The sequence below is a fragment of the Phalacrocorax carbo genome, chromosome 6 (genome assembly GCF_963921805.1).
Source record: "Phalacrocorax carbo chromosome 6, bPhaCar2.1, whole genome shotgun sequence".
NCBI lineage: Eukaryota > Metazoa > Chordata > Aves > Suliformes > Phalacrocoracidae > Phalacrocorax > Phalacrocorax carbo.
The window spans coordinates 60,979,237-61,007,198 of NC_087518.1; the positions used below are offsets into that span (position 1 = coordinate 60,979,237).

Genomic DNA, 27,962 nt, shown 5'->3' on the forward strand with positions numbered 1-27,962 from the left:
AAGGAATGGAACTGTAATTACTTTCATAAAACTGACGGTATCTTTGCTCCTTTTCTCAAGTCTTTAATCTAACCTGTGATACCCAGTATATCTGCAAGTTTACTTTCAAGAATGATGCTGATATTTGCGAGCAGGTAGAGTAAATGTGGTCACAGGAAGACCGTGGCCCACTTCTGCGTTCAGGAGCAGTTCCACGTCTTGCAGCAACCTCCCCTGGAGCTGTTGGTGCAGCAACCCTTGCTCTGGCACCTTGCCTGCGGTGGCGTGTCCATTGCACGGCCGCTCCTGCACTAGCAGCCGCCGCTGGCTAAGCTCGTTCGGCGTTAGCAAAGCGTATTCTCCTAAAGCGTACTTCAAATTGATGTCTTATTGAACGTGTGCCTGGTATTAAAATTACATTTATTAGTTATATGCTTGTCTCCCGTGGTTTACGCTTGTCATCGATGAAATATATTTCCATCCGCGTTCTGCTACCAGGTTCAGGGGGGCGAGGATTTCACCCGGTTTTGCTACGCCGCGGAGGCCGCGCTATCCTTTGCCAACCATCGATAAATCAGCCCAAGTATCTGACGCTGGAATTTAAGCTGTAACTGAAGCATAAATGAGTTTTGCCTAAATGGGGTCTTCAACATTTGGGGGGAGGGGGCGTTGTGTTTCTTGGGAGCACGCGATGTGGCTCTCTCGGAGACGTCCATCTCTTCGTTCCACCTAGCCTTGCACTTCAATAAATCTATCACGGCTTTCAGACAACTCGCTCGTGCCGCTGGCTGCACAACCGCCCCCGCCAACGGCCGTTTTGGGGCGGAACGCCCCCGCCGCCGGCCCCGGAGGGAGGAGCCCGGGGGAGGGCGGCCGCCGCCCGCCCCAATGCCGGGGCGGCGGTACCGGTAGCTTCCCCCTTGGTGAGCGGGATGCCCCCGGCAGCCGAGGCCCGGCCCGCCCCGGCGGTGCGGGGCCCGGGGCGGGCCGGGGCGCGCCGTTCGCCGCGGCCCTGGGAACGGAGTGGGCGGAGCCGGGGCTGCAGCCGGAGCCTTTGCGGGACGGGACCGCGGCACCCGGAAACGGCGGGCGGCGGCGGCGGGAGCGGGGCCGGCGGCGAGGGGCGAGAGGGGCCGCCGGCCGGGCGCTGCAGGTGGGCGGCCGGGGCCGGGGGAGCGGGGCCCCGCTGAGGTGAGGGGCTGCGGGTGAGGGAAGGAGCCTGAGGGAGGCCTTCGGTGCGGAAGGGGGAGAGGCGCGGGGCTGGGCTGGGGAGGGGAACAGCGGGGCTGGGGGGACCCTGAGGGGAATGTCTGTGAAGGGAGCGGTCTGGGGAGGAGGGAGGGAGGGGTGAGGGTGAAGTTGCTGCGGGGAAGCAGCTCTGTGGAGTTGGGAGGGCGGCTGACAGGCTGGGGGGTGGGGAGCCGCCCGAGGGACCCGGACAAGCCCGAGGAGCGGGCCTGTGCCAGCCTGCCGAGGCTCAACAAGGCCAAGTGCAAGGTCCTGCACCTTGGCCGGGCCCAACCCCCGGTATCCGTACAGGCCGGGCGAGGGAGGGGCTGAGAGCAGCCCTGCGGAGAGGGACTTGGGGGCACTGGGGGACAAAAAATTCGACAGGAACCAGCAAAGCACAGTTGCAGCCCAGACCCCCAGCCGTGCCCCGGGCTGCATCCCCAGCAGCGCGGGCAGCAGGGCGAGGGAGGGGGCTCTGCCCCTCTGCCCCGCTCTGTGAGACCCCCCTGCAGCGCCGCCTCCAGCCCTGGGCTCCTCAGCACGGGACAGACACGGGGCTGCTGGAGCGGGGCCAGAGGGGGCACAGAAATGCTCCGAGGGCTGGAGCCCCCCTGCTGCGAGGCCGGGCTGGGAGAGCTGGGGTTGTTCAGCCTGGAGGAGAGAAGAGCCCCTCTGCTGGGAGGATGGGCTGATAAGATGGCAACAGATATTTTAGTAGGGCCTGTAGTGATAGGGTAAGGGGTAACGGTTTTAAACTAAAAGAGGGGAATCTAGACTAGATATAAGGAAGAAATTATTTACACTGAGGGTGGTGAAATGCTGGAACAAGTTGCCCAGAGGGGTGGTTGATGCCCTGTCCTTGGACACATTCCAGGTCAGGTTGGACAGGGCTCTTCACAACCTGATCTTGTTGAAGATATCCCTGCTCACTGCAAGGGGGTTGGACTAGATGGCCTCTACAGGGCTTTTCCAGCCCAAACCATCCTAAGATCTGGTCAGCAGCTGTGTCGTCGTTGCTAAGGTTGTGCCTCACTTGCTGGGTTTCTTCTTGGTGTAGGTGCGGCTGGTGCTTGGCTGAGAAGGTGCTCACTATGCTTGATGCGGTGCTGTGTGTGAAGTTAACAGAAACACTCACTTTATAAGTATTTTCATGAAACTGATGCCATACTGGGTTTTTGAAATGAGAAACGCTCTAGCAGTACAAAGGTTATGGATTAAGGCACAAAACCAGAAGATGCAGAGGTAGCGAACATAATAAGATAATACATATTATGGAATAGACTGGAAGGTAAGAGGTAAACACCAAAAGATACTCCAAGTTGTTTCATTTCTTTGAATCCTATAAACTATATTTTAAATCAGGGTGAGGAAGATTTGGATACCAGGGAAAAGATTTTTAAGGAATGACTGAGTGGAGAAGACAGACTGCTTTCTATGATGGAGGGATGTGTAGTTTGGGACATAGAGAACATATGCAACAAGCTTTCCTAAAACTGAGTGAGCCCCACGATGGGAAGCTTATCTCCACTGTGGCCTCTCCACAGGACAGTTGGCATCTAAGGCAGCCCTTGCTTTTCAAAGAACATATGTGCAGACTGACAGAATAGGTTTTAGAATGAACGTTAGGTGACAAACGGCTTCTCCCAGAATCTGTGGGGTTGCCTTTCTCCATAGGTGCTGCACTTGACTCATCTGAAATCTTTGTATGTGGACTGAGTTGAGCCTGACCTGTTCAGCTCTCCCCTGTTAAGGACCTGCTCCACAAAAGCTGTGACTGTGTAGACAGTTTGCCAGAGTAGACTCTAGCTCTGTGATGCGTGCTTTTCTTTTATAAAAGAATAAGCACCATTGAATTTCTTCAGAGGCTGCAGGGTGAGTTTGAGGGAAATGATAGTTGTGGAGAAACTGATTTACAATAACCTCTTCCTTTAGTAACTGTAGCTCATGATTCCCTTGTATGTTGTAAGGCATTGTGAGAACCTGTGATTGAAAATTAACAGTTCTGGGCGATAACGAGCCATTGGTTTGGGATGCGTGATGTTCTGGTTTGTAGAAATAGAATGCGTGACAAGAATACTGGGTTCGGGAAAGACTGGTGGTAGTAAGTATAAAATTGTTTTATTTAGAGCAACGTATTGTTAGGAGTGACTGTATGTCTTTAATAATCCTACAGGCTGCCTACACAGCCGAATTCCTTATGCTAGTTATGCTGCTGTTTGCGATAACAAGAAAAAGGCAGGGATCGTTTGAACCAGGTACCTAGGGAAATCAAATCACATGCGTCCGCTTAGCACTGCCAAATCTGGAACTGTTTTATGTGAGGGCAACACATACTTGATCTTCAGGACAGGCTTGCTAGATATAGTTACTCCTCTCTTATTATTCTTGAAGTGCTTGACACCTGGGCTTATTCTTTACCAGTTACTTCAGTTCACACCCATATGCATGCTGCTTTCGTGGGCTTGGTGCCTTCACTGGAGCTCAGGAGGCTGTGCAGCTGGATCACATCAATAGAGGGTGTCTCTGGAGGGAGGGAGAGATTCTTAAGGTCTGTACCCCTTAAGGTCTAGCATAATAATGTAAGATGGTTAGGAGTTCAGGATTTTCCCATTGAGTTTTTAAACCTTCTTGTCTTCATATGCCCTCAGTATGCTGTTCTTATTTGTACTTACTAGCTTTCTGCAATAAGTGTCTACAGATCTGTTTTCACAGTAGTATCTACTTTGTGTGACTGTACTCAAACTAGGTCACCTTGACTGAGGGTGGCTGCATTGCCTCGAGCACCCAGGCTTGATTAGTGATTCATAAACAGCGTAAGTATAAGCTGTAGCTGAACCCCAGCTGTGTTCAACGTTCAGTCTTTCGGTACCTTAAATCAAGCTCCTTCGTTGGCTTGATGCATCTGCAGGAGCTGCGTTCGAGCAGTGCTTCAGTTCGTGGCATTGCACTCCTGTATGCTTGGGGAGGGACAGGCATTTGAACTAAAACCTGAATGCCTCCTTGCTCGAGAATCGCAACGTGACTGGGAGGATCTTTCTGTACTGTGATCCATACAATGAACGCAGTGTATGGACTGTCTGAACAGAGGGAGGCCGTTAAGGCAGGCTGTATCAAATTTCTGTGCTGGCAGGCAGAGTTTGCCTTAATGACCGTTATGTCAATATAGAACTATTGCACCACTGTGCACAGAGTTGAAGTCTTCATCTTACAAGAAATACTGGTGTTAGATGTAGCTCAGTGAGGGCCTGAATTTACTGAATGCTGAGTATGTATGCTCAGTGTGTGATTTCTGTAATATTCATCAAAGCAAACTTTCATCGGTCAGAGAAATCTTATCTTTGGATTCTTAGGTTTGCTGTAAAGGGTAAAGGAGGTGGGATAGGCTTAAAGAGTATTTAGCCACAGATTTCCTGTTTAAGGTTCACAATGCCCAACTTTTCCTGTCTGATACGTAGATTAGAATGGTGATTCTTGCCCCCAAAAGAAAAAAAAAACAAACAGCCAAACAAAAAACCTTTGTGAGATCTTAAAAAAAACTCAGCAGTGTTAAGTTCCCTGTCTGCTAGGTTTTCTATCAACCTGTAAAAAAACCTTTCCTGAGTCCCAGGCAATTTATAGCGTTGTCCGAGATTGGATGTTAGTTAATATGTAATTGCATTCCCTTCGTTAGACTTGTCAATGGTGGGATTTCCCGATTGAGTGATAGGCCACGAACCACTGACACAGCCTCCACTATCCTTGGCAAAAGCCTAGGCCTTTGGAGCAAACTTGGGAAGAAATCATTGGTTGATCTTTAGCAGTTACAATTTAATAAGTAACTGCTAGGTGCATAAGTGCACTTGCCATTTCTAAAAAGTATCTGCATGGTTTTAAAAAGGCCAGGTTGTGGCTGGGGAGATTGATTTTTTTTTTTTTAAGCTAATTTTTTCTATCAGTTAAGAATTTTTTTAATGTAAATGGAAAAATTAGAAACACTGTCTGAAGGAAATCTTCATGTGGAAAAAAATCTTTGCTACTCAGTTTCTGCCAGAAAAATAAGGAAAAAACTGCTAGAGAATTTGCATTTAATAACACTTCTGAAGAATAGAGGCTCCAAGAAAAACATCGCTTATTTTTTCCATAGTGTACTTAATACACATTATAATGTATCCAACAAGAATTAGTAACAAACTGAAAAACAAAAGAAAGGGCAAGGTAAGTTTTTAAATAATTAAGTGATTTGCAGTGGTTTAGTTGAAAAGTGCCATGTATTTGGGGAGGAACAGCTTATAGGAGGGAACAGAGAAGTCTGTATCCAGTGTGAGGAAAAGGGAAACATTAGCAGTGACATTTTAAAGTGAGAAATACAAGGATTAAGATTAATAGAAATGTTTATAACATTATGGTTTATTAAAAAAAATACACAGACGTGAAAGGTTACATATTGAGGGATGTGCAGAGAAAGAAATGCCTTGCTGAATAATAGTGGTCCATATTTGGCAGTTAAAAATATTCATACGTATGTAAAATCTTGTTCATAACCCAGTTTAGCAGCACTTACTAGATTTGGAATGGTCTATGCACCCTTACTGACCTCTGGGATATTTATCATAGAATGGTTTGGGTTGGAAGGGACCTTAAAGATCATCTAGTCCAACCCCATGCCATGGGCAGGGACACCTTCCACTAGAGCAGGTTCCTCAGAGCCCTGTCTGACCTGGCCTTGAATGTCTCTAGAGACATGGCCTCCACAGCTTCTCTGGGCAACCTGGGCCAGTGTCTTGCTACCCTCATAATATAAAACTTCTTCCTTACATCAAATTGAAATCTACCCTCTTTCAGTTTGAAACTGTTGCCCCTTGTCCTGACACTACAGGTCCTGATAAAACATCTCTCTGTCTTTCTTAAAAGCCCCCTTTAAGTACTGGACGGCCACAATAAGGTCTCCCCACAGCCTTCCCTTACCCAGGCTGAACAACCCCAACTCCCCCAGCCCGGCCTCGCAGCAGAGGGGCTCCAGCCCTCGGAGCATTTCTGTGCCCCCTCTGGCCCCGCTCCAGCAGCCCCGTGTCTGTCCCGTGCTGAGGAGCCCAGGGCTGGAGGCGGCGCTGCAGGGGGGTCTCACAGAGCGGGGCAGAGGGGCAGAGCCCCCTCCCTCGCCCTGCTGCCCGCGCTGCCGGGGATGCAGCCCGGGGCACGGCTGGCTTCTGGGCTGCAACTGTGCTTTGCTGGTTCCTGTCGAATTTTTTGTCCCCCAGTGCCCCCAAGTCCCTCTCCGCAGGGCTGCTCTCAGCCCCTCCATTGCCCGGCCTGTACGGATACCGGGGGTTGGGCCCGGCCCAGGTGCAGGACCTTGCACTTGGCCTTGTTGAACTTCATGAGGTTCCTTCCATCCATTTATATCTATACATAACTATTTGTTGTATTAGATACTACTTTTGGTAAAAAGAAGGCCATATTGAGTCCAATAGAATGAAGATTTATGGAATAGAACTTTTCTCTGAGGATGCAGTTGTGTTATAGAAAGTAGCACATTGCTTGTGTGTTATCCAACGCAGGGAAGAGGGCAACGCACATGTGAAAGCATAGAAGGGAGCCTTATATAAAAATATGTTGTTCAGGTTGTGTGAGTCAGCTCTTGCCTCGCCTTCCAATTGTGCTTTTCGTCTTCACTGCCAGCTGATTATATTTATACAGGTGTAGCATCAGCACTGGACTCACGCTTCATTTGAGAACTATGAGAACACAGTTCTGTTTCTTTAATCTGCTATCTTGATCTCAAAGCAACTGTCCAGGAAGTGTGTCCATACCTGTTCCACTGAAACGGTGTACTTTACCCTCTGTTCTTCCTCCTGTGAGGCAGGATCAATCAGTGTTTGCTTTCTGGCAGATCCCGGATGTAGAACTTGGTGTGCTGGCACACAAAACTTTGCCTTTTGCAGTTTTAAAAGGCTGGTTGTCTGCTTCGGTTTGTATTTTAACTAACGTGCAAGTGCCTTTTGTTTGGTTAAGCAGTCTTAAACTCCTTAATCATAAGATGGAATAAGAGCTGGCAATAGCAATAACTCCTGTAACTTGGCTTTTTACTCTAAAAGACCATCAGTGGTGAAAATATTTCAGAGCTAGGCTGGAAGGAATGTAACTCACTAATTCCATCAGTGTGAAGACTGGAAGCATAACAGTAGTTAGTTGTTTTTTTTTAAATCTCACTTTCCTTGTGACAGAGTAGGGAGGAATACAGAAACAGTTTCCAGTAGAAATTATTTTCCAGTCAAATCTTTTAGTAAATAGGTAGAAATTAATACAAACGTTAAGTCTGTAGCCTGTTGGAAAGGCCTCCTTTCACTGTTTCTGTGACTCGGTATGTGTTTGGTTTCGATCTGGTGCATCCCCAGGCCATGGTATAGGACGGCTTTTGCTTTTGTGCACGTGTAGAATCCTAGGCTCTGCCAGCCAGGTGTGAATCGCAGGGTGGGAGCCTAAACCAGCGGTACCTTTTACCCTCCCTCTGTCAGGAAGTCCTCTCATTTTATCTGTATGGACTTGTTCTAAATATCCCTCAATGGTAAGTGGTAAATGGGCCTTGGCTGATAGATATCACAACCATAGCTACCCCAGAACTGTTTTAAGTGACTTCTTAACTGTATCTTACCCTGAGAGGTGCCAAGTACCTGCAACTCACAGTCTATAACGTAGCCTGCCACATCCCTTGCCTGGTAGTAGCTGCACAAGTGACTTCTGCTGTGGATTGCTCTGTTGCTCGACAGAGAGCAAGTTGTTATTTTAATATGTTAATTTAATCTGATTTTGTTATGCGGCTTACTGGAATTCATTGTTATTTGCTGTTCTTTTGTCGTATTAGCTACTTCTTGAGACAGTGTTGGGTGCTTGGGGTTTTTTGGGTGCTGATCAGTAACTCCGGCTGAATTAATGAAAAACAATGCAGAATACTGGATCAGTTGTGCATGAGCTGTCATCTTTTTTATTTATAAAATAATATGTGAAAATGTAAGGCACCCTAACCTTAAAATTTCAATGAGTCTAAAACATGCTCATCAGCTAGATACTTGGTGTTAGACAAAGTTGAGTCTTAACAGTTCTGTGCTTACTTTGTCTTAATATATTTGTATCGTGGGAGTGCCTGGATCTGTGGAGTTGCCCCTGTTCTTTTGTTCTTGCAGATGGTGTTAAGCCATGCTTGCTGGAAGGATCTCTGTAATATGCAGTATAACTCCAACCCTCTTTGGAAAATGTCTCAAGGCATCTCCGGTCTCTAAGTTTAACTAAAAAGTGTTTAAAATAAATTAGTCATGTTTCCTTCTAGAGTTCTCTCTTTTTAGTGTTTTAGATACCTCAAACTAGAGTAACTCTGTCAGATTTTGAGACGTCCTACAAACTTACGAATAGGATAAATTCCTAAACCAATCCTTAATTTTGCACAAGATTCTGTTACTGTAGATATTTAGCAGCTGAGAAGCTCAAAGGTTTATATCATCAGATCTTTTAAAGACAAAACCTTAAGGTTAAGAAAAGTCCTGTAATCTTCTTGTTGCTCATGTAGTAAATCCTGATTAAATTAGCAAGTTTTGTTAAGAATGGATGGAAGAAAATAAGATATAAATGGTACGTTTACTGATCATTAAGTCAAACTGATTATGTTCCTTTTGACCTAATATATTTTGTCTGCAAACATTAGAATTTACCAATATTTTAGGAGGGAAACTGTAGGAATGTTATAAAAATGAAATGTAAAATACGAAATTTTAGCCTGTGGTGGAGAAATTACTAAGGGAGGTGAAAATCTGCAAGTTGGAAATGTATTCATTTTGTCTGAAAGGGTATTATGAAATACATGATTTTCCACATCAAAAAAAAAAATCTGCTTCCTTTGAACGGGTATTTTTCAGACTTTGCATGGTATGATACCTTGAGGTAAAGGTATTACTTTCTGTATAGATTGTTTTGTTTTCCAAGTGTGTAAAAGCTTTCCAGAGTCCTCTTCCTTTATCCTTTTAAGAACAACTCTTCACGTAGTATCCATCTGCATTTGGTCTGCCTGTGTGTACTGACGTCAAGCGTTAGATGGCTGTAAATACCATCTTGGCTTACTGCATGTTGACTTCCCATATAGACCTGCCTTTATTCTCTTCCCCTGCCTTCTGTATTGCTGGCTGTAGGGTGTAGCATACGTGGTATGCTGAATCAACCTCATGGAAGCAGTTTACTATTTTTTTTACCTAAGCTAATAAAAGAAAAGAATAACGAGCCTAGTCACTGAGTTAACTGATGTGGCAGCACATTACTATCAAGGAGTTGCAGGTACTTAACACCTCGCCTTGTAAGAGTCAGTTCAAAAGTCACTGAGTTAGGGTGGCCACTCAACTTTGTCTTTGAATTAGCAAACCTAAATCTGGTTTTTGGAACGATGCATCCTGCAGAGTACTGAGTGGTCTGTCCAAAGTCCAGTAAGAAATCTAAGCCCGGTTATAACCCCATTCAGGGAATGCGCTGGGAACTTTCATTTCATTATTGGTTTAAGACAAAGTGTGGGCTGTTACTGGAGAAGATCGTTCATTTGGTATATGACTGCACAGTCTGTTGCAGTGAGTGCAGCAGAAACTCGTGGCTAGAAGAGAGCGACTACACCTCTGGTAGTAAGCTCTAAATCTAAACCTGCTGTGAAACTGCAGCTGAAGGCAGTTCACCTGTTTGAACTTCAGTACTTGGCTCCTTTTCTGGATCCAGTCCCCAGTTTGCGCGAGGTTCTACGAACGGATATGCAGCTCTTCTTTCGAAAGAAAGGAGGGACCAGGAAAGCTGATAAGATATTATGGGTGCTCAGTAGAGGGTGATTATTTTAGTGGCGTGCGTAAGGTTCAGGACTCTGTAGTTCGTCATCTGTGAACCAACTATTTGTAAGTACAGCATGAAACTTCACACTTTTGCTCTCTACAAGCCTGGCTTGCTGACCACCGACAGGACGACTTCTAACACACACCCTTATTTCGGCTATCACACTGGACACTCAAAGTCCATTTTGTGTGAATTTTGGAAACTCTGAAACAGCTGTAGTGAATTATGGTAAAGAAAGGATTCCTACTACTGGCACCTCTTTGAGACACGTTGGGGGAAGTTCCCTTTTTTTTATCGTGATTACTAAAGAATCTGTAATTCAAGATGATATAACGAGACTAGTTCAAGACAGTACTGTGGCATGTATTCCTTATGGGCTTATTAAACTGTTGTGCTTGTTGGTATGTTTTCATGCTGAATGCTTTGATACTTGCTCATAAACAAGGTATTAGTGATTTACTTTTAAAATTACATTTTAAGTTGCTTAGTAAGTTATTTAAGTAAATAGATGGTTGTATTTCAGCCAGAAATTAATGTGAATGTTACTTTCTGATAATGTGACCTATTTTGAAGGTTAAGGAATTGATCTCTGAGAGTTTTGAACATTTGTAAAACCCTTTGGCACTTCACAGGCTCACAGAATTTTGTGAAAAAAATTTGGGTCTGAGTTCAGGAGAGATGTGTGTTCCCATTATCTGTATTTTTTCAGAAGCATTTTGAAAACTGAAAACCAAAAAGTTTAAAAACTTATTTATCTCGAAGTGTGCTTTCATGAAATTTTGTGTTGTTCATCTTAACCGTATATTGCTCTTTGAGACCTGGCAATCTGGCAACACAATACCAGAAAATGAGGTAGATGGATAAGGTGGAAGAAATTCTTTGCGCAGGTTGGCTCCCATAAATGCGCTTTGCGATGTCAGTTTTCTCCAGTAGCACAGGCAGACCTTTTCACAAAGTTCAGTTCTGTGGTTTCTCTCAGTGGGTGTTTTTTTTTTTCTTTCCCTTTTTCCCCTCTATCTTGTCTGTGCTGCTGGTATTTCTCCAGAGGGTGTGATCTCTGATCTTGCGTGTCCCTTCTGCATCCCTTCACGGGAACTGTTCTTCTGTTTCTCCTCCTTGTTCTCAGCTAAGGCAAATCTAACCTTCAAAGATATTCCTCTTTGACTAACCGATCTCTATTTTGTTGTTGGGGATGCATAACTCCCCAGTTAACATCCTCGTGTAAAGGGTTATTCCACCGGAACCTGTGGGGAAAAAAAACACAAATTTTGAATGTTGCCTGCAGCTTTCTTCTCCTTTGTGCTTTACATTTGTCTGATTCACAGTGTCTAGTGCAGTTGCATCTTTAGTACTTGTTTCTTCGGGAAGTTAAATGTGATGTTTTTCTATTAAGGCTCCTTAAAGGAATCCTTGTGTATTTCTTCCTCAGCTGCTACATCCTGGCATCTTTTTCTTTCTCCTTTGCCAATATGCTTTTACAGATATTTTTACAGTGGTACGATTCTTGAGATAAACCAGTTTATTTTGTAGGATACGAGTATGTGTACTTCATACCTCTGTGGCTGTTGGCATTTCATATTTGTTTGCAGGTTACTGCAACGCCTCTTTAGTATCCGTGCCATACAGGTATTAATTTTACCCTGTATACTTGAGTGGAGAAAATCTATTAATGCTTAGAGACAAGATAGAGGCAAGTCAGAAATATTTGAATAGCACAGCTCTGCAGATCTCTGAAACAACAGCAGTGAAAATTGTTACGAAATGCATTTGGAGCTAGAGAAATGCAGTCAGCAAGAAACAGCTTCGGTTTCAGCTACAAATATTTAGAGGTAGCAGCGGACCCTTCAGCAGTGTGTACAAAACTGGATAGTTAATGAGTCAAAACTATGTGTGTCTGTAGGTGTGAAACAGGCATAGGGACGGCTCGGGCATGTGCATCTGGTAAGGACTGCTTCTGCCACCTCTAGGCTTCTAAAAGTGGGCGCCACGTTCATTGTCTTGACTTGTTACTGCTTTTCTTTTACTTAAAGACATATGTGTTAACTTCTAATTACTGATTTGATTTTACTTTGGCATTATAAAACACTGCTCTGTTTTTGAATATGTGGGCAGTGAAAGCAGGAGTAGTTAATTTTCTATAGAAAGCATTAATTTCTGTGTGCATGGAAATTCCTAATGTGAAGAATAGTAGAAAATTATATAATCTGAATAGCAGTAATGCATTTTAAAAATTTCCTTATAACATATTGTGCTTGCAAAATGAATATTGCTTTCCCTGTTAGTCTCCTGCGCTAAGTTAATGCTTTAATCAGTGACAAAGGGCGAAGAAAACCACCTCAGTTTGGTGAAAGTTAATGGTAGGGATAAGGATGATTCAGCATTGTTACTGTAAGGTTTGTGGTAGCCCGTGCAGCGCGAGAAAGTAAGTACAGTGACTTAGTCATCTAGAGTCAATTAATTTTTTTCTGAGCAGGATAATCAGCAGGACAGGTTTAGTGCAGTCTCCCCTGCAGCTCTTCCATCCCGCGGCTTCCAATCCAACCCTGCTTCCCCACAACTCTCCTTTTCCTTCAGCGCCAGACAGGCCTCTCATTTTCATTTAAAGCAGCCCAACCCTCACCCTGTCTTGTGCTGGCACGGAGTCATCTGGCAAGGCAGAGGCTGCAACCCGAAAAACTTGGGAGAGGTGGAGGAGTGAGAAGATGTCTTCGTTCCGGGAACCGCTCGTCGCAGCGGGAGTACTGGGCGTTCTGCGGTGCCACAGTGTGGGGCTCTCCCACTTTGAAACACCTTCTGAGCCTTCGCCTACGTAAAGAAAGCCATGACGGGTTTAACTTGGGAGATTTCTTCTGTGAAACCAGTTATTGGAAAGCTAATTATTAGTCAGTAGTCCTTATTTTACTTTATTATTACAGATAAGAAATATTTCATTTCTCTGTTAGTTATCACTTCTAATATTATTACATGCTTCCCCATTTGTAATAGTTTTTTGAAAAACATTTTTAAAGTATATAATCTCCTTTTTCTTTTTAAATAATGTCATGGTTTTAGCTGGGATAGAGTTAGTTTTCTTCACTGTAGCTGGCATAGTGCTGTGTTTTGGAGTTAGTATGAAAATAATGTTGGTAACACACCGATGTTTTAGTTGTGGCTGGGCAGTGCTGGTACTAGTCAAGGGCTTTCCCAGCTTCCCAGGCTCTGCCGGGGGCACAAGGAGCCGGGAGGGGAGGGGGCACAGCCAAGAGAGCTGATCCAAACTGGCCAGAGGGATATTCCCTATCATGTAACGTCACGCCCAGTGTGTTACCTGGGAGGGGCTGGCCGGGGGAGGCAGGCAGCAATCGCGGCTCGGGGACGGGCAGCGTCGGTCAGTGGGTGGCGAGCTGTTGGACTGTTTGTGTTTTGGCTTTTTTCCCCTTTTCCTTTTAATTATATTATCATTATTATTATTATTTTAATTAAACTGTTCTTATCTCAACCCACAAGTTTTTTTCTTTTGCTTTTGCTCTTCCGATTCTCTCCTCTGTCCCACAGGGGTGGGGGGAGTAAGCGAGTGGCTATGTGGTGTTTAGTTGCCAACTGGGGCTGAACCATGACAAATATCAGATTAGGTTTGTTGTTTTCCTTTGGCTAAGCTCCCTGGATAACTTTTTTTAATATGCTGATCCCCAAGGGAAACATCCATCTGCAGTATTACCTTTTAAGTCTGCATTTTAGGGTTTGTTTTTTTTTTTCTCTCTGTTTCAGGAAGAAGAAAGTCAAGAAATGTCTACCAATCTAAAATACCTTTCCTTGGGCATCCTGGTTTTCCAGACCACGAGTTTAGTCTTGACCATGCGTTATTCTCGGACACTGAAAGAAGAAGGGCCTCGTTACTTATCCTCTACTGCAGTAGTTATTGCTGAACTACTGAAGATTTTGGCCTGTGTTCTATTGGTCTACAAAGACAGCAGTAGGTGTCAAATTTTGCACCAAGTCATTTTGCGAAGCAATGTGCTGTAGTGTAGCGGCAACTGCAAAGCAGCCCTCTGAGTACAGGCGCACCACAAAGCGTTTCCCTTCTCATTTAAGAAATACTCTTGGAAAGACACTGATCACGCTTCACTCCTCAGCACGTGACATAAGACGTTGCATATTTGCTGAAGAGAGCTCTCTTTGAAGAACGTGGATACTGAGGAGTGCAAGAATAAATCATCTTCTAAGAGCTTGAGGCTTGTGTTTGCTCAGGCATTTTAAGAAACTCGTATGTAGAAGTAGGAAAAAATGAAAAGCTTTAAGTGTGTCCAAAGCATGAATGATAATTTAGAAGCCTATAATAAACAGCAGATGCAGAAGGGAGGAAACAATTTCACTACTACAGGAGGAAGCACAGTTTTAAGCTCAAAGAAATATTTCAGAATTACTGTAATTCTTATTTTGTACATTCTGTACTGAGTTTATACAGTTTGTTGACATATATAGTTGATCTTCGACAGTTTAAAAATATCATTATATGTACATAAATATTAAGGAATCTGTAGGCTTCTAAATGTGCACTTCTTAGGTGATACTCGTTAATGTATCATCTTCAAACATCAATATGGTTTAGATAAGTTTTACTTAAAGTACTTTGAATAATTTCTGATATTCCAAGCTACAGGAAGACACTTTGCAGCCTCTTTTTCTCACATATATGAGGCTCATGAAAGTCAAACATAGGTAGTATTTTGAGGTCTCGATAGCAGTGGTAGCTATAAAAAGGGGGCAGCAATTTTTAAGAACAGAACATTGCGCTCTCTCTTTATTTTTCCTCTCTCCTTTCAGTCAATGTCTATTTCTTTTGTTGTTTCTTCGGATAGAGTGCAATTTACGGACTCTGAACAGAGTGCTACACGACGAAATCCTTAATAAACCCATGGAAACTCTTAAACTTGCTATTCCGTCAGGAATTTATACTCTTCAGAACAACTTGCTGTATGTAGCATTGTCAAACCTAGACGCAGCCACATACCAGGTATTGTACATCTGGATTGCTCTGTAAGTTTCAAAAAACCCCACGAAGTATGCAGTAGTAACTGTCTCTGGGTTCTTCCAGGTTACGTATCAACTGAAAATTCTTACCACAGCATTGTTTTCTGTGTCCATGTTGAGCAAGAAGTTGGGTGTATACCAGTGGCTGTCATTAGTACTACTGATGACAGGAGTGGCGTTTGTGCAGGTAAATATTAACAGGTGATTTGTGTTTAAGGTGTTTATTCAAGGAACACAGATTACTATGCTGATTATGTGGCTTTCTGATTCTACCAGCTGCATGTGAGCATCGGAGTTGTGGTCAGGAGCTACAGATCACAAGTGGCCAGGGCTAGAGGACACCTGAAGTGGTTCATAGGCAGAAAATAACACCTCTTTTGTGTCCCAGTGCTCTACTGTAGGATGGGACAGGGCCTCTGGAGCAACCTGCAAGTAACAGCGATAGCAGTATTTATTAACATGCTTCTTCAGACATTAGGGATTCACAGATCTTCTCTGCCAGCACAGACCTGCTGCTCACCTTGTGAGATGGTTTCAGCATGGCAAATTTACTTGAACTGCTTTGAGAGGCAAACTTGGCCTCTGTTCTAAATGGTGCAGGTGTTTGTAGTTTTCAGAGGGCAGGATCGTGGGCTAAGAGACTATTCTAAGAATTTTTAGCAGATTTTAGCATATCCTAGTAACGTTTGTTTTAAAACTTAAGGATTTGAAAAAACCTTTGAGGATTAAATTTTATAGGTTTTTCAAATTTAATAATTAAAAATGAGAACAAAACGTTCTGATAGTAATTGACAGACCCTTCAGTATGTTTTTGTCTATGGCATTGCATTTTATTCTGTTTGCATTAGCTATATTGCAGGATTTAGCTTCATAAATTTCAGCTTGTTTTAGTTGTCTGCATAATCACTGGAGAGGGGCACATGCAAAAGGCAGTTCATCCCATCTTAAAGACAGCTGGTGTAAGTGGGTTTCAAACTGTGCTTGTATTTGTAAGGTAACTAATTAGTCAGGTGGGAAAAGTTGGTGACTGAACCGCCCTGATAAATCGTGCAGGGGTTTGGAAACAGTTCCGGCTTATAAAACACAGATCCGGGACCTGTTTGAATTGGTGGGCGTTCTCCCAGTTCAGGCCCAATTTTACACATTACAAATATGTAAAAAGAAAAATTACGGCTCTGCAGTCCTTTAAAAGTGTTTATGGTGCAAAATACAAAACTTTACAGGCACGTGATTGTATTTAGTCTCGTGGCGTGATTTTTTATCAGTGAAACTTGTATAACTGTTTTTATATCCAGTGGCCTTCAGACTCTCAAGCGACAGCTGCTAAGGAACATTCAGCAGGATCTCAGTTTGTAGGCCTGATCGCAGTTCTTATAGCGTGCTTTTCTAGCGGATTTGCTGGGGTTTATTTTGAAAAAATATTAAAGGAAACGAAGCAGTCTGTGTGGATCAGAAACATTCAGCTTGGTAAGTTTGATTTTAGTCATCTCTTAGAGGTACTGCATTCTGAAGAATTAAGATAAATGTGAAAATAGTAGAATATGTATATATAAAAAATTAAAAATGTCACCAAGGTTTTACTGTTCTGCATAAGTGTACTTTTAAAAGCAGGAGTATAAACTCCGCTAGATAGAATTCTAGCGGTTTTTTTCTGATCTCAACCTAGCTCTTGGTTTAACTTGCTTATAGAAAGTCTGTAAGGTTGTACGGAATCTTGGTTGAGTTTATATTTTAAATTTACTAAAAATGCAGGACTCTGTGTTTAAAAATTGTGTTTTGCTCTAATTCATAAGAGCTGGTAAATATAGAGAATGTTCCTTTTTCCTTTTTTACTTCTTTTTAGAGAATATAGGAACGTTAAAATATGTTTGAGGTGTTTTAAAATTAACATTTTTTTTTTTCTCTTGTGTCTGGGTAGGCAGTTTTTATAGGTTGGCACTTTTAATACAAAAAACCTGCCTTGTCCATGAATAAAGTTGAGGTAACGAATTCCCGTTATTTCAGTACAAAGGTCAGTTTGTTTTGGTTGTCTGAATAATCCCTGGAGAGGGGCATATGCAAAAGACAGTTCATATTAACTGCTTTGTTGTCCTTACCTCGTGTGCACCTATTGGTAAGAGAATACCCCTTATTTCCAGAGTAATTCTGGGTCTTCCAGATGCTAGCTATTAATGGCGACAGAGTCGATCCATTTTCCTCAATGAGTTTTCCCTCACCTCAAAGCAACTATGTCCAGCTTATAGGATTGGAAATGTGACATCAGCAGTATCTTTTTGTTCCTGTTTTGCAACAGAAACAAAACTTACTGTTGGAGTTGCCCTTCTTCCTCCAATGGAATCCCTCTAGTCTTCACCTGTAGGCAATAATTATTGCATATTTGAAGAAATGCTTTCAGCAGAATTTGAGCTTTCCAGCACCCTAGAACAGACCCTTGATCAAATCCACAGTACTGTAGAATTTTCTTGAGGAAGACAGTGGATCAGGGCTGTGTACCGCGTCTGGTAGAATGTAATGAAGTACCATAAAAACAGGAGGTGGTGTGGGTGTTTTTTTGTAGTTACATAGTTGGTTAAAAACTGGTATGGTCAAAGATGTCCGAATACAAGCAATATTTTTTCCTTTCTTTTCCTGTTGCTGTGTTCTAATTATAAATGGTTTCAGTTAAAAACTCAGAACTGTATTTTGATTACATTTTAATATTTTTACATGTCCATAATGTTTTGAAACATGACAACAGAGAAGGGAATCAAACCCTCTACTTATTTTCCGCTAGTATTTATTGAAATTGTATATATTAAAACTAAGTTTTCTTGAACAGGGTGTAGGGGATATGTCAGGAAAGGTTACTTTAGGGAATTTTGGAGGCAGAGAAGGGTGGATAGCTGGGGCACAGTCGAGGATTTAAGGTAAGATTTGGTGCTTTGTATGGAGCCACAATGGAAAATCCACGGCCGAGGAAAGCTGATTATTATTACTCTCCATGTCTATGCTAAAAGCACTTTGCTGGGCAGCAATGCAGATATCTGAAACGATTTCCAATTCAACACTCAAAATTGTTGAAAAAATCAATGATCTAAAACATTTTCCAGATTTTTCTAGAGTGCACAAAAGTATGTAGAAAAACAAATGAGATCACAATTTTGATAGCTGGCCTGGTCGTATATTGAATGTTCCAGTAATGGCTTTGTGAAGTCATAGAGATCAGGATGGACTGCTCCTAAACACAAGCTGTTCAAGGTAGTGAATAACTAGGGCTGTGATATATGAAGACAAAAATGTCTTTCTACAATAGTGATAATAGTGGGAATCCAACCCCCTTGATTTTTTTAATTTATTTTTTGTTAGTGAGCTTAATTTGCCTCAGTACAAAATTCAGTAGAATATGCTTACTATTGAGGTTGTTTTCAGTTCAAAAATGAAATTAATGTTGTCATATTTCTCAGAGAGCTTCCTGATTCAGCTCTCAGAAAATATTTAAAATGTGAAACACAATTTCAAAAACAGTGTATCCTTTCTGCAAGTGCAAGAGAGTTGCCTGCTTAAGACATTGTGTCATTCAGGAGCAAGTCAGGCATAAGCAAGAGGTTTGAAAAACAGCTTTTCTTAAAACACAAACAGCAAAAACCATAAACCAACCTGGTTTTCATTTTCATATCCATAGAGAATTATTAGAACTGTAGGAAAAAATGGAAAATATATTTGAATAATTGTTGAAAAACTCAGGTTTTAATGCATACTGGTACCATATTAGGGATGTACGAATAGCTGATTGTATTTATTGATTCTGTGGGAATCAAGAAGTGATCAAGTGGGAGATAGAAGTAATTGGATTAATCTGAATGAAACCTAGATTGTTAATTATGTGTACAAAAGTGGTTATTTCTCGTCAAATGGAAGGTTTTATTTTGTTCAAAACAATGCTGCTCTTCTCAGATGCAAAAAAAATGTGATGAAAATAGAGGTCAGCTTTACACAGAAAAGGAATGGAAAAAAGGTTCCCCCTTTTCCAGCTCAGGACTACAGCCAATGTCAGTCACAGAGGAGGCGCCTGCATTACTTCCCTGCCTGAGGGGATTAGGAAAAGCTTCCCGTTTGATAGAACAACACTATACTTGCCCAGTGATAAACTTTTTAATCTCATCTCAATTTCTTCTTTTGACATTAAGTCTCTACTGGTAAACGTTAGTTGTGTTTGAGACTGGTTCAGAAGAATCCCACTTCCAAGCTCCTTGTCTGAACTGGCAAACTGATAAGCCCTGCTCTTGCTATGCCGGTGACCACCTCCTCCACTGAAGGTTTCCCTGTTTTTCTCTCCAGGTTATAGCATGACTTCAGGCATGGCTAGTTTCAGGAAAACTGAAACTGCGTTTACATCAATTTTGCTATATGTTGTGAGCAAAAATCACCCCATCCCAGTAGAAAGCAATGGAAGATAAGTATATAAGAATGTCCTAATGGGAACAGACAAAACTTGTTATAAGTGTGGAAAACAGCTTTTAAAAGAGAGTGTCAGTCTGAACGCTGAGTGCATTTGAACGTGATGGTATTGCAAGTAGCGGTCCTATTTTAAAATCAGATCTATGTGAGCAGTCCTTGAGGACAAGGAACCTGTTGGCGTGTTTTTCACCTGAAGCTTTTAAATCAATCTTGTACTTTCAGGATTTTTTGGTAGCATATTCGGACTGATGGGTGTGTACATTTATGATGGAGAACAACTGTCAAAGAATGGATTTTTCCAAGGATACAATAAACTGACTTGGATAGTTGTTGTTTTACAGGTGAGGTACCTTGTATCACAATTTTCTGTGAGGGCACTTGGGATTTACTCTTCTATAAATCACTGGGGAAACTAATGGGCGTCATTGGAGCTGCTGAGAATTCTGTAGTCAGAAGCCTGGTCTATCATTATTAGAATAAACCTCTAAAAAACCTGGAAAGCATACGGCAAGTTTGTGACTGAGTATTGTGCAACATAAAAGCCTGTAAGCATTATTTTTTTTTTGTGATGTATTAAAAAAAACCCCCTTCCTCCTGCAGCTAAAAATGTATGGTACAAGCATTGCCACTAATTTAATGACGGTAATATGATCACCAATTTCTTTAATGGGGAAAGAACAACTCTTCCAAGATTTATCTTCAACAGGGCATATCCATAACATAAAACAAATGTGATGCTCCTAAACATAGAGAAAAGCCTTTCCCAAAGTAAGTGCATGTTGATAGAACGGATGCTCTCAGTGGAATTATCAGGTTGCAAATCCAAACCTCGATATTTTTCAGGCACTTGGAGGGCTGGTGATTGCTGCCGTTATAAAATACGCGGACAACATTTTAAAGGGATTTGCAACTTCTCTCTCTATTATACTGTCAACATTGATCTCCTATTTCTGGCTGCAAGATTTCGTCCCTACAAGGTAAGAACTACTTTCTGTGTGTGCTGAAAAATAAAAACAGTTGAAAAGTTAGTGCTTAGCTCAATAAATAAATAAAAAGCAGTCCAAGCCACGCTTTGAGTGTTTAGATAAAAGTGCACATAAAAGTTTAGTTTCGTAATGTACCATAACTAACGCTTAACTTTTAATCTGAAAATATTTAATTCTGAAAATATATTTCAGATTAAATATTTTGTAAGACACAGTCTCCCACCGGTCAGGAACGACTGAATCTCAGATCCTGGCTTTGGGCAACGCAGGCTCTGTGTTTTAGTTCGCTGTCCCTTTCTCTTCTGTTCCTCCCCACCCGATCTCCCTTGTCCCGTTCAGCTCCCGCTTTGCTCTGGTGCTGGAACCAGCCCTCCCAGTTCTGCCGCCTGCCCTGCCCGTGGCACCAGCCTCCCCTCTGCTGGTGGCCCTGCGTAGGGTCGGGACCAGGGGCTGCCTGCCTCCTCCCTTTTTTTTGTCCTCAAATGGACGGATCTTCTGCAAGGCACCTCGTTGCATGCGGAGTTACGGCTGAGCAACGGTAATGATGATGATCTCTTTATGCCGGTTCTCTTCCAATCTCCAAGGGCTCTCTAAAAGCGATAATTGCAGTCACGCGCACATGGAAGTCACGCTACGGCAATTACTTGCCCAAGGACACCCAGAAGCCCAAAGGCAGAGCTTTTTTTCCTAAAGACAATACCATATTTATTAGTGAAAAAAACCACTCGACCAAGAAAGAGGGGAAGACTCTTGCTATATGCTTCTAGGCCCCATACACCGTGCCCTGATGTTTTGTGAATCAGGCTTCAGTAGCTCTGTGCACTGCGGGTTTTGGACAGGGTAGGTCCTGGGAGAGTGCTTGCCTTGGCAGTGCGTGTTAATATACAGAGTGTAGAAGCAATATTCCAACTTTCAGATATATTAATAGGTTTTTTGCTTATAACTGACCTACGCTCCTCACACCTAGTGTAAGAATATTTTAAATACTATTTACAACTCTTAGATCTGATAGAAGGAAACATCTTTTTATCCAAAAGTAGTATTTGCAACGTTAGCAGGAGTTTACGTAAACATTCAAAAAAGGAAATAGAACAACTATTTAGGCTTAAAATGTAGAAGACACTGAACTTCATTTATAAGTAGCCCATACTTGTCCCATTAAAACAAATGTAGAAAGTGGGTTTAAGAATTTCTGAGTGCTCAAATGGAAAATTAATAAGTAACTTACCAGCTTCTGCAAACATGGTGAAAATGGAAACAGTGGTAAATAATTAATTGAGATGGAGCAACTAGCAGCATGTAGAACTTGAAGCCATCTCATTTAAAAAAAACTTGATTAACTTGAGGTAATCAGACTTGATCTCTAGTACCTTGCTTATGCCAACTGAATTTATTTGAACTGAAACTGAGTAATTGCTTCTCTCACTTCAACAAGCATTTTTGATTGGGCTAATAGATGTAAAGTACTTAAGTGCTTGCGTGTGTTGCAATGGTTCGTGTCCAGAAACAGACTAACTGTATCCTTGAAGGATTATCACGTTGTGCGCTATGGTTTTCTTTAGTGGTTGGTTCAGAAGATCAACTTGTCAACGTTGTCACGTCTTTATGGCAAGGTTCTTTTCTAAAATGCATACTGATGGTCTGTTGGCATTGGATATTTTGTTACAGACGTGTAACTATCAAAACAGCTTGAAAGGCCCCTATGTCAATAGACAAAAGATGCCTTTATTATCTTTTCCTTACATAAAGATCTTTAAGTATCTGCCAAAAACTAGTTAGTACAGACTTGCAAACTGGGCAGCAGTGACTTGTTTTGACATAAGCTTTGGACTTCAACGCAAACACAACTCCAGCAACATGATGTTTGTAAGGTGTCAAAAGTGGCTGGAGTAATTGCACTTCTTCAGCTTCTGCTTGCAGTTTGCACAGAGCTTTGGGGGGGGTGAGGGGAAAAGGATTGGTCTGATTACTTCTGACAATGGTTCCTTGAAACTATAATTTTCAGAATGTGTCAGTATAATGAGACGTTACTTGGTGGACGGAAGTTTCTTATTTCGACTTCTTTCTGCATCCTTCTACAATAAATATATGAAATTATTTTGTTCTTTATAAATTGGACAAATATAATTTATCGTTCTGTGTTCCCACAGGAAAAATATCCTCTCCTGTGATTGTATTACGTAAATAAAATTGCATCTACAAAAACAAGCTAATTTTATGTCTTCATCCCTATTCTATTCAGTGTCTTTTTCTTCGGAGCCGTCCTTGTAATAGCAGCTACTTTCCTATACGGTTATGATCCCAAACCTGCAGGAAACCCCATTAAGGCATAGCAGACTTCCTCAACGACCTGCTTCTCAAGACCACACGTTGGGGGCCTCGCTAACAGCGGTGTGTGGGAAGCGTCACTCTGCACTGCGAGGAAAGGATTGCTGCCAGAACCTATTGGAGAAATGCTTATGAGTAGTTTTGAACAGCCGGAGGGGTTAAAGGTGGATGATGATACTGTCTGAAAGTGATGAACAAAAAAAATAATGGCAAGGGAAGGCCCGGTGCACCTTGCTAATAAAAACTTGAAAGGAACAAAAAGTTTCCAAGAAACTGCAATTTGGAATGTTTACAGCTTTGACTGGGATTGCATCAAAAGAATTTACTGTATTGACTGCTGCAGAAATACGTCCTATGCACTCTTTGAAAGAGCACACGTCAGATTGTACGTTTTTGCAATTTGACTCTATTTAATCTCGGTAAATGTTTTTAACTGTCTATTTACATGGAATCGGCTGAATACACACATCATAGTTCTAAAGTGATGGTTCTGATTAGATATTCCTTATTAAAACTGTGAAGATTGAAGTATGATCGAAAGACACTTTCACAATGTCAAATATTTTTATATTTTTAGAAGGGCGATTTAATAACAGAAATCTGTGTTCTGTTGCTTATATAAAACTATTGTAAGAATGTTAACATTCTCACCTAAGTACACAAAGGGAGAAATTCAGAGCTGGAGAGCTGTGTTGATGCGCCAGCCTTCGTCAGGATAGCCTGTAGTGTTCCGACAGAGGCGATAACTCTGGGAACGGAGGCCAGAGGTTGCGGCACTACCCTGGCACTAAGAGGAGGGTTGTGATGGAGTGCTTGCTCAGATGTGTAACGTGCATTCTTTTCATTTTTATTGATTATAAATCAACTTGTTGGTAGAACCTTTGAAGTAGTTTTTGTGCTTTAAATATCCTCTGGGGATTTTTTAATCACAATTTTAAAAAAGCCCATAATAAACATTTTAAATGCATTATTGTCTGTAAGAGCTCCAGCTGGAGCTATTATGGTATATCATCTGTACACTGTACTGTACTTTATTACAGAGGTGTTTTTTTTAAACAAGTGTTGTTTACTCATGAACTCTCCAAGGCGCTTTCGGTCCGATTCTCTGTAATGGCTTGATTAGAGATTTTTCCATTATTATCACCATTATTATTACTACTTTGTTCTGGGAGTCCTTGAGCCAACAGACGAAACTGGGTTCTCTGGAGGTATTCAGTCTACTAGTGGAATTACTTTAGTAGGAAACATAATGAAAAAGTTATTAATTGTGCAATAGGTAAATATAAAAGCATGCTCTTCTGTTTTAAACCAAAAAGAAACTTCACAAAGAAACCTAGATGCAGTTAGGAGTTAGCTCAGTTAGACTGTTACGGGCACTTCACTTGTTGGAGTATTAGCATATAGCCAGAAACGACAAAAAAGAAAAAAAGCAGAATTAAGAAACAAAAATGCTGTCTTAAATATCACTTGTTTTCAGGAAACCTGTTCACAGTGGATATTCATGTAGAGTGACTTCGTATCCACATTACACTGGTGAAGGTACAGACAAAGACGTGTCAATAGTCTCTTACCTGTAGAATGGCAAGAGGTTAAAATGTACGATTTCCTTTTTTCCCCCCCTCAAGCTCTTTTTTTTCCAATTCTGTCTTGTGCTAATGAACACGTTGAGAAGAGAGAGGCGTTTTAAACTGTTTACCGAAGTACCTCATCCTCTTTTCCACCTTTCAGTGGTGGATTGACAAGGAGATCCTGTGAGAGTGCTCTGAGAATTTTAATGAAGCATTGTAAATGGGAAAGGAAAAATTCCATTTACGTCAGCCACGTAAAAATCGTGTTTTCCTTCTGTTGGCAATGACATGGATTATCAACTTTTCATTTGTTTATCGTAGAAGGGCAAGACATCAAAGAAATTTCGGAGTTATGCCAAGGGCTTGATAAGCTTTGTGAACTGTGAATCTATCCCAGCACGCCGTAATTGCGGGAGCTCTGCTACTTGGTAGTCAAAATTATCACGTATTACCCTAAGTTGGCATTCTGTGTTAATATTAAATCTTTTGCCTACAACACTCAGTGTGGCAAAATCTTTGAAAAATTTTGCCTCTGAAATACAGCATGAGGTAAGACGCATAGAACAGTGGCTCGCGGCGTGGCTCTGAAAGGAGCTGAGAAGCGTTGGTAGTGATATCTGGGATGGAGTTTGGCCTACATGATAGTGCTTTTAATTTCATGAATCTCAGTGGTGGAAACGTTCAGGTGATGTTGTAATTGGTTACTGCCTTGAAGAATTTCTCCAGAAAACATAAGAAGCGGGTTGAGAACACTTTAACGCCAGTTGCACAGGAAGGGACCAAACAGACCAAATAATCAGCAGGTTGCTGGAGTTCTGTTACATATAACCCAGTTTAATTTTCCAGGTGCACCCGTCAGTATTTGGTAATACTGATGGGTTTAAAGGCAAGAACAGGAATGGGTGCTCGAAGCTTTTGAATAGGGCGCCGTACAGCTTTGGAGAACGATGTAGCTACCGCACTAAGGCACAGTAACTGCTCTGTAGATCGGTGGCTCTTCCATCCTTTTGATTTGCAGTTCCGTTAAATTTTCCAGTAGAGGGGTAGATCTCTTCATACGCTGTTGCTGTGAAGGAAATACGAATTTGCATTTTTAGCTCTCTTTCCTTTACAGGCTAACGAAGGACTCTGGCCTGAGACCCTCCAGGTTGAAAAGCGTAATTGTAGGCAGAGGGAGGATGGCGTGTGTTTCTTGAGAACAGGAAGGGCTCGAGGAGGGCTTACTGGTTTCTGTAACACTTGCAATCTCAGAGCATATGCACGTTTTCTCATTGAGATACTTTTGTATCTGGATTTTAAAATTAAAAACAGACAACAAAAAAAAGGAGGCAGGTTAAGTCTATAACTCATTAACTAACCAAAGAAGCATAGCTAGCACAGAGCACGGGGAAGTAGGGAGTAGTGTGCTTTGAGTTTGTCCTAAAAGCAATCTAGGAGTCATAACTTTCCAAAAACAAGGCTGTCTTTCTGAAATATTTTTATGACTTTTAGACTATGGATTGGTTAGTTTAGTTGTGTATCGAATGAGGCTAACCCATACTTAGCAGAATTTTATTTAAATATTTATAAAGTTTTAGCTAGGTATTTATTTGCAATAACTTGAATTATGTGGGGTTTTTTAAAGATTTGCATAATGGGAGTATTTATTGAATACTTGGATATTTGGTAGTTTTATTTGAGAGTCTCTGGGATACGAGATAAATGGTCAAATAACAATGATCTTAGAACTATCTTCAGAGCACAATGAATCAGCCGTTCAGTGGCCCAAAATCTTGAGTCTAATAAAGTAAGGTAAACTTTTCTTTAAGGTTTGTATTTCTGTGCTATCCACAAGTGCCCAATAATCTTTTTCTCAAAGAATTCAGATAATTTTATAGTTCTCTTCAACTTCTTTGTTTTAGACAAACGGTAAGAAAACTTCCCTTTTTGTTTGCTTTAATAATAGGTAGATTAATGCTCTAGAACCGGCCTCTACAAGATCACACCTTGGGGTTTTTAATGTAACTTTTTAGAAACTATTATTTTATTTTTCCTCCAAAAAAAAAAAATCTTACTTTGGTAGCATATGCTTGAGTTTCAGTTACTCGTACAGTCCTCTCACAGCTTTTTAGAAGTACACAATTGTTTTGTGTTCCTAACTTATTTTTATGGCTGTAATTAAAAAACTGTAATGATTTTGTTAAATTGTTTTAAAATTGATAAATGAAACGTTGCATTTCTTCTGTTTTTTGTTGTCAGTAACTTTCATATTTTAATATATTTCCTTACCGGCCATGCACGTTCTGTTGTATTTAAGCAATCATCGCTTTCCAAATCTGAAGTTGTTCATTTTCCTCCTGTTGACAGTGTGTCTTGCTGGATATTGTGAATGAGGAAGATAATTCATTTTCACCTCTGAAATCCATGTTTTGTAAGAATGAGATATTAAAAAATATTAAGTGGGTTTTTGTGTACTAGAAAGGTAATGTTTATACATAACATGGCACTATACCATATACGTGGTAGTGTATCATTACCTACGGTGTTCAGCTATTGTAAGAAAGTCCAAGAAGTGTTTCCTTGCCTTTTTTTTCATTGTTCCGTTCATTTTTAATGCTGATTATTTTCCGCAGGAGGTTTCTAAAGAGTTCTGCTCTTTCCAGGTAAGCTCGTTGTGTGCTTTTAGCTATCTAGAGTTAAGATATTTTTACTGGAAAAAAACTGCAGGGGAAAATGCAGCAAAATAAGTGGAATTAATTAGATGCTACCTTCTGCTCTGATTACTATGAATCCAAATTCAGTTGAATTTGTAACTTTTCTAATTATTTCCCACTAGGTGAATTTATAACTCTTTCTAGAAGCAAAAAATCTGTCCTGAGGTGCCGTTCAGTGCTTATTCTTGAATATCTACTGTACATTTGTATCCAGGAATAGACATGACATTTTTAAATCTTGCCTTCAACGTTCCGCCATCGTTCTGACTATAATTAGCCATATTAATTTCATTAGCAAGTTATAGCTCAGTAAGAATTGCTTATATGCTAAGCATATGTTTATATTTGCTGCCATGAGTAACACTTTTTTTAGATTTTTAGAAGTTTGTTATTATTGTCAATATCTTTTAAATTTAGTTTTAAGTACATGAGCCCAAATATAAATCATGTATTCAAACACTGTAGCAAAATTTTTAAGGTGGTCTTAGGTTTTTTTTTTCCATATGTTGATGTTGGTATTTGTGTGTGATGTCGCTGAATATGATTCCAATATATGGTGTTTCCAGGCAGTTTTGAAACAGGTTATTTTTTTGGTGTAACACTGCTGAACCGCAGAATGTGTCTTACATGACCTAATAGTCTTTTTTTAATCCATACTGAGGTAAATACTGTAATTTTTTTTTCCTGTATGTGTAGATAATGCCTCTATAGTAATCAACTGGGTAAAATTAGGCATCGGCTTTATTAAGAATATGATATAAAACTGTTTGAGAGCTTTGTAAATGGAGAGGCTTGCCTTATGCATATTTTAGCAGAAATAAAACAATGTTTTAATTAACATTTATTATTTCAGAACATAATTTTGGGCGTAATTTTCTATAAACTCCAGAAGGCTATTG

At 41.2% G+C, this 27,962-nt stretch overlaps 1 protein-coding gene across 3 annotated transcripts; it reads left to right on the forward strand.

Moving 5' to 3' along the window:
• Nucleotides 1-854: 854 nt before the first annotated feature.
• SLC35A3 (solute carrier family 35 member A3) lies at nucleotides 855-27,903 on the forward strand. Of its 3 annotated transcripts, none has more exons than XM_064455590.1 (8): nucleotides 855-1,132; nucleotides 13,789-13,993; nucleotides 14,880-15,034; nucleotides 15,116-15,238; nucleotides 16,347-16,518; nucleotides 19,711-19,829; nucleotides 20,332-20,465; nucleotides 22,717-27,903. In XM_064455590.1, exons 2-8 carry the CDS (start codon nucleotides 13,807-13,809, stop codon nucleotides 22,805-22,807), a joined length of 981 nt encoding a protein of 326 aa, XP_064311660.1. In that variant the 5' UTR covers nucleotides 855-1,132; nucleotides 13,789-13,806; the 3' UTR covers nucleotides 22,808-27,903. The 3 variants fall into 3 exon arrangements, with proteins under 3 accessions (XP_064311660.1, XP_064311661.1, XP_064311659.1); XM_064455591.1 differs by having other exon boundaries at nucleotides 915-1,170; XM_064455589.1 differs by lacking the exon at nucleotides 855-1,132 and adding an exon at nucleotides 5,104-5,403.
• Nucleotides 27,904-27,962: the final 59 nt, after the last annotated feature.

Coding starts and splice junctions, on each gene's coding strand:
- SLC35A3 (XM_064455589.1), top strand. CDS start 5,353: ATGTATCCAACAAGAATTAGTAACAAACTGAAAAACAAAAGAAAGGGC. Junction 5,404..13,788: donor AAAACAAAAGAAAGGGCAAG/GTAAGTTTTTAA, acceptor TCTCTGTTTCAG/GAAGAAGAAAGTCAAGAAAT. Junction 20,466..22,716: donor CAAGATTTCGTCCCTACAAG/GTAAGAACTACT, acceptor TATTCTATTCAG/TGTCTTTTTCTTCGGAGCCG.